This window comes from Chenopodium album, chromosome 27 (assembly GCF_948465745.1).
Source record: "Chenopodium album chromosome 27, dcCheAlbu1.1, whole genome shotgun sequence".
Classification (NCBI taxonomy): domain Eukaryota; kingdom Viridiplantae; phylum Streptophyta; class Magnoliopsida; order Caryophyllales; family Amaranthaceae; genus Chenopodium; species Chenopodium album.
Window position 1 is genome coordinate 1,020,920 of NC_137860.1, and position 6,581 is coordinate 1,027,500.

The 6,581-nt window shown below is 36.5% G+C and overlaps 1 protein-coding gene across 1 annotated transcript; it reads right to left on the reverse strand.

The window, feature by feature from the left end:
• Positions 1-310: 310 nt before the first annotated feature.
• LOC145620541 (uncharacterized) lies at positions 311-6,458 on the reverse strand. The gene is made up of 3 exons (XM_081675233.1): positions 5,636-6,458; positions 4,886-5,016; positions 311-1,698 (listed from the first exon to the last, which is right to left on the reverse strand). Exons 1-3 carry the CDS (start codon positions 5,948-5,950, stop codon positions 939-941), a joined length of 1,206 nt encoding a protein of 401 aa, XP_081531359.1. The 5' UTR covers positions 5,951-6,458; the 3' UTR covers positions 311-938.
• Positions 6,459-6,581: the final 123 nt, after the last annotated feature.

The following is a 6,581-nucleotide window of genomic DNA, read 5'->3' on the forward strand; positions in this document are numbered from 1 at the left end:
TATGTTAACAAGATAATTTCTAAATCTTCCCCCATTTTGAGCAAAAAATACGCAATTGTATATCTTTCTCATTGAATATCTTTCCTATCTAGAGCGGGTTAACCCACTCCTCTCTCAAGTCGCAAGGAGATTCCGTAAGTAATCAAGAGAAACAAGAACAAGAATCGTCTATCAGAAACATCAGGAGTGTGGGAGAGATAAAGGTAAATTACTGTCGGCGAAAATGTGGGTGTTAAAAACATAGGGCCTAGGTGATGAAGCTGCAAATTATGTAAACTTTGATGAAAATAAACTCGAACATACTGAAAAATACAGGAAAAAAAAAGGATTTTATTTTAAATAAGAATATATTTTAACAAATCATTCCTGACTAGTTGAACTAAACCAAAATACTGTCCATCAGTATGGCTCACTAATTACACCTCTTGACAAACAACTAGTCCACAGGGAATACTGTTCTGAGACGGAGCACGTAAACTACAGCTACTTGATCTAAAGATTCAACATTTGCCTAAGGGAACAAATAACACAATGGAATAAATATTTTTTTTTTTTTTTACTATCGACCTGATTATTTCCAATAAAAAGGTGATCCAGGACTTTACATATACAAATTTCTGTGATCTGAATTGTAGCAGAAACTTTCATTAAAAAATACCTGAGATGAGGGGGCAAAATAAGCTTCATATGTATCATTTGTATCCTTGAAGGTATATCACTGTAAACAAAATTCATGTACTCTGCTTGCATCTTGTGCGACCATCACCACAGGGCATCATCGATTTAATTAGCCTTACTACCTCTTCCTGTTCTTGTAAATGAATTTAATGCAACCTTATGCACTTTTTTCTCCATCTAGAACAAGATACAAAAGAGCTTGGAAACACAGTTCAGTCCATATCAACTCAGGAACTGGAATTGCAACGTGAGGACAGCATCTAGTCAAGGGCTGCTTTAGATTTTCGGCCACTAATTGGCTTAGGTAGACCATCAAAAATTGGTTTTGTAAGGGCAGCTTGTAGTTCTGGCGTCAAGGACCATTTGGCAGCAGACCATATAGATGAGCTACTATTGCCGTCTTGATCCTGGAAACTTGGTGTGCTAGAGGATTTCCTTACTCCAGATGAACTTTCAGCTGCATTAGAATCTCCCAAACTGAATGGAAATCCATTTGATCCTCCTGCTTCAGCTTCAGAAGCCAAATTGGTTCTACTTGCTGCTTTTGTTCTCAAAGCTAATCCCTTCCCTGTGATAGCAGAAAACCAACCACCACTCCCATTCTCTTCCTTCAATAATTTTCCAGGAGTGCGAGCAAAATCAGCATCTGATTTCTGGCGCCTCTTGTTTAGGTTATCAATCCATTTAGCTGCATTGTCCATATCATTAGACAGATCATCCTCCTCTGTCTTAAATCCATTAGCCACACTTCTAGATCTCCTATGTTGACTTAAAGGTGGGTTCATCAGTGATGGTGATGTAAAAGATCTCTCATCTTCACCGTAACTGGTACTTCCTTTGCTGTAAAGTGCCATTTCAAAGCCATCCGAAGAGTTTTTCCGTTCATTAAGCCCATAGTAGCCTCGCAAAGAACTCATGGCAGGAGACACCTTATATTCCGGAGTTATTCTCAAAGTTTGAAATGATTCAAGGACATCAGGGCGCACACGACGAGATGGAGTCTGCTCAGAGCTGCTTGGTCTGTAACAAGGTTCAAGAATGAAAGCTCTGTTATTTGTGAATGGCTAGGTATCCATGACAAAATGCATTAAAGAATATTCATGCAACAAAGAGATACAATATTAGTAATCAAGCAGCAGGCATACCATAGCAAACCTTAAATTAACAATTTTTTAGATTACATCTACCTGTATTCCGTCACCATAAATAAGTTTCAGAAATACAAGTTCTATGATTTCTTCTGAGTCTGGTGTTCACCAGGGCAGATCCTAGAAGATATATTAGATGTATGATAGTGCACTTGTATGGGCTGAACGAGTAACCTCAACCTCAACAGTCAACACAAGTGAAAGTTTGGTGTCAGGGAGAATGGGCTGAACAAGTAACCTCAACCTCAACAGTCAACACAAGTGAAAGTTTGGTGTCAGGGAAAATGGGCTGAACGAGTAACCTCAACCTCAACAGTCAACACAAGTGAAAGTTTGGTGTCGGAGAATTCAAGCAAGCCTTATAAAGGGGTTGTCGTCGTCTTGCCAGTTATATAAATTTATTTTAAATTGAAGGCTCTACGTTGCTCCAATAGAGCAACAGGCCTTGGTAACATTTATGCATATATCTCTGCTCCACGGAACAAGCATTGGAGGTTATATACAATAATTTCAAACTGAAGGCTCTATGTTGTTCCAATAGAACGAGCATTGGAGGTACTGAGGTTAGGAGAAGACTCGACTACCAAGTCCCTGATAATGTTTTCCTTCAAGTCCAACAGTGAGACAAGACTACCTAGGTACTTGCTGAGCTAAATAATCATGTCCAAAGTCATATAGAGAAGCATATATAATATCTCGTGCAAAGTAAAATATTGTTGCTTTAAGATTTTTCACCGATTTTCACCGATTTTCACCTAAACCTCCATGCCCAAGACTCCTCTCACCAGACCCGCATCACAAAATTAAAAAAAAAGTGTGGAAAGCATTCACCAGAATACATAATCCATATACTTCAAGGCCATCTATTCCATCATGTAATTCTTCCTAACATCTCAAACAACAAATTATATTGTCTCAAATAACACATAATTATAATGTTCTTCACGTGAAGCAACACCAGTTCCCAAAAAGATAAAACATCATAAATATAAAACTTTCCATACACAAAATGTAATTAATTAATTGCGTAATTAGAGCTGCATTAAAATTTACATTCTACAAAGGAAAGAGAACAAAAAAAAAAATTGCACCCGGTCTATGCAAAGAGCGAAGTGTAAAATGCTACATCCAATTTGCTATGTAATTTTCACCATATGTTATTTGATAGGCCCTTACTGTAAAAAGCTCACAAAGATCACAAGTAAAATTACCAATATGAGCCATTGCATAACCATATTGTGATATTGGCAGCTGCAATTCGCTATGAACAACACCACTACAGTAAATACTGCCACTAACCATACAAATTTTGTTTCCTTTAAGTTAACACGCATCCTCTTTTAAGAAGTTTCTTTTTAGTTAAGAAATGTACTTTTTTATAACCTTTACATTTCCATTTATACCCTTGCTTTACCTACTTAATTTTGTCTTCTCTATCCTCTCCTTGCTTTACATTTCCAATTATACTCTTACATTACCCACTTGAATTTACCTTCTCTCTCCTCTTTTTATATTGAGAGCCTATTTCTAATCTTGGCTCAATTTTGTGCTATTGGGGACATTTATGTTAATAAAGATAGAGCTAACTAAACAGGGTAAACAAATGTCAGTTGTGTATTCAAAGCACACAAAAGAAATAGAATCTTTGCAACATGATAGGTGCAAGTGGTGTAACGCATAAAATACCTGACAACCAGGTATGGATGTGATAGTTTAGTACAGCTTGACCACTTATAAGAATAAGTTCTATTTCACCGACATATACTACATAGTTGAGTTCCCAAAAGCTAAAGCCTCCAGCCCCAAACTCTTGGGATAGTATTAGCTAACTGATACTAGACTACTAGTCCAATTGTCAATATTGTAAATCTCTCCAGCTTGAACCACTAAGTACTCATCTATAAAGCTGATTCAGCTGTCCACATTGCCCAATAATACTTGATAGGATAACCACGATTAATTCTATTGAATCCTCACAACTCCTCGAGCCTTGAAATTCCTACAGTGGTAACTAATAGGAAAAAAAAAAAAAATCGAGGTGAAAGATTTCAACTAAACATTTTAATATCATTCTATCCTCATTCATCACTCTTCCACTGCCACTAATAACCAATTCCAACCCCCCCACCCAATAAGTAAAATTGCATGGTTGAGTTCCAATGTTCCGGCCTCTCAAAATAAGGGTACTAACCATTGATCAAAATTCAAAACAACAGGTAACTAGTTCATTGTGACACATGGAAGCATCAGTCTAAACAACCAAAACCATCAAGATATGACAAAACAAGAAGTTGTTTTGGCAAAGGATGCAAGATGAGGACACAGGGTGACAGCGGTAGAGGTAAAGATAAGTGGTAATTACAAGTGTTAGGTGAGGAAGTGAGGAGTAAGAGGTGACTAAGAAGGGATGCGAATGTGGGCGATATGACTGTAGAATGAGGTCGTGGTAAGGGAAGAAATTATCAAAAAACAACAATGAAGGGTAAGGTCATTCTCAGCCTCTCCCTTCCAACTTCCAATAGTTCCAAATCATACACATTGGGGTAGTTGCACGTGTTTTGGAAATCTGACCTTCTGAAGTTCCTTTTATTAGAACCACTTAGTCCTCGACCTGATTAAAAAAAACTCATCTCTGCAACTATTTTAGCTTTGGGAAAGAGCTAAACAGAATTTGTATATATTTTGCCCACATGTGAGATTAAGGACCTGGTTTCATTCCTGCAATTGTCATCGTTGTCGCTGTATATGCAACAAAAACTTATCATATAATTATGAAACAATTCTGCCCACGCCTAAACCTATGGCATAAGGTGAATGTATCAATATGCTAAATTTCTATGTTAAGTGCAATCCCCAAATTCAAAGATGAAACAATCAGGAAATAAGTTAACTCATTGCTGTGGATCATATTAGTTGATTGCTAGATGACATAAGACTATCTAAAAGCACAAGAAACCATGATGAGATTGTTCAAAAATGCAAAGACCAGGGTGTAGAAAGATAGCAAGATACTTATGCTTAAAAGAAAAGTATTTTGAGAAGAAAGCAAGTTAAAATACCCTGTAGTGCTGTGACCATTTGATAAGCAAGGAGAAGGAGGGTGTCTTCCAGGAAGTGGGATATGAAGCGTCTTGAGGGCAAACATTTGTAGATCCGTCACCAGGCCATTTAACTTCTTGATGTCTGCAACCTAAATGAATGAAGAGCTGCGTTATCTCACGGAATATAAAGATTAACCAAACAACTCATCATCTCCATAGAAAAATCCAAAGGTAACCACTGAAACCACATCACATAGTTAATTTAGCATACAGATACAGTGAATCCATCACACATATAAGTAGCAAACATCTCAAATATTTGTCCAAAACATAGCAAAACCTCGTCTATCACCATAAAACAACGGAATCAAAGTCTCGAAGATCTGTTAACTACTAACCTCACATCCTTGAAATTAATTCCCTGATTTCTTTAAGCAACACAATCTCTTACCATCACTAACAACAACACATTCATTTCAACTTCTCCAAATAACTTGAAGAGCTACATAATCTCTTAACACCAATCAATCAAACCAAATCTACCCTTACAACATCTAACATCATCACTTTCCATAACCTAATGTTTTAACCAATTGTTCTTTCAATCCGAAAACCCGAATTTACTTAATTTTTTCCTTCTTTCCACATACATCACACAAATTACAAAGCTCAAAAATCAAAATAACACACTCAAATTCACAATCAAAAAAACATTTTCAAAACAAAAAATTCCAAATATAAATTGACAGAATATTCTATATTCGGTACCTCAACACCGTATCTAATGGCAACACCAGCAAGAGTATCCAACTTTGTGACATGATGCTCGATGTAACGCGACGGCGAAGACGAAGACGAAGATGGCGAAGATGAATTCGTTGATGATGAAGAAACCTTGAAAGAATCAGCTAAAATTGGTCCATCACCACATTCTCTCTCCTCAAAACCAAAACGATCGTACATCAAACCATTACCATTACCGTTGCCATTACCGTTGCCATTTCCATAGCTGTTTCCGTTGCTAAAGCTTCCACCGCCATAACCGTTACCATTTACATTCTCTCTCCTACGACCAAAGTCCATCACTTTGAGGACGGATCCAAAACGCCTTTCCTTCTCCAATTTTTCACCGAATCATCAAATTCACAATCCGATTTTTCATTTCTAATCACTCAAATCGAAAACAAAACTGACTTCGTAGAATCAATTGAATCAAATCAATTGAATTGATTGAAATTTGTTCTTCGGTAGAAAAAAATCAATCAGCAAAATTGAGGTGGATCGGAGTAAGATTTTGTATGAGAGTATGAAAATCAGAAATCGATGAGTAAATTAATTAACCAGAATCAAAATCAAAGTGAATATATTACAATGAAGAATCAAATGAAACCCTAAAATTGAAGAAATTCCCCCAAATTACACCGACGAATGAAGACGAATTCACAGAAATTCCAGAAAAAAGTTATGGATTTTTTTGGGGATAGGTAGAGCGAAAAAGAAGGGTAATTGAGGAGAGAGAAAGTGTAGATCTGGAGGAGAGAGAAAATTAATTTGTTTTTATTTTATTTTTATTTTTTGTGAGTGGAATTCTAAGTCTTAACGAAAAAAACAAATGCTTTTATACTGGAATTTTTCTTAAGAAGAGTAGAAATACTGAGTTATCAGTATTTTGTGGTTGGACTTTCCTTTTCTTTTGAATCTTTTTCTACTTTAA

Coding starts and splice junctions, on each gene's coding strand:
- LOC145620541 (XM_081675233.1), bottom strand. CDS start 5,950: ATGGACTTTGGTCGTAGGAGAGAGAATGTAAATGGTAACGGTTATGGC. Junction 5,017..5,635: donor CCATTAGATACGGTGTTGAG/GTACCGAATATA, acceptor TCATTCATTTAG/GTTGCAGACATCAAGAAGTT. Junction 1,699..4,885: donor AATGGTCACAGCACTACAGG/GTATTTTAACTT, acceptor ACCTTGTTACAG/ACCAAGCAGCTCTGAGCAGA.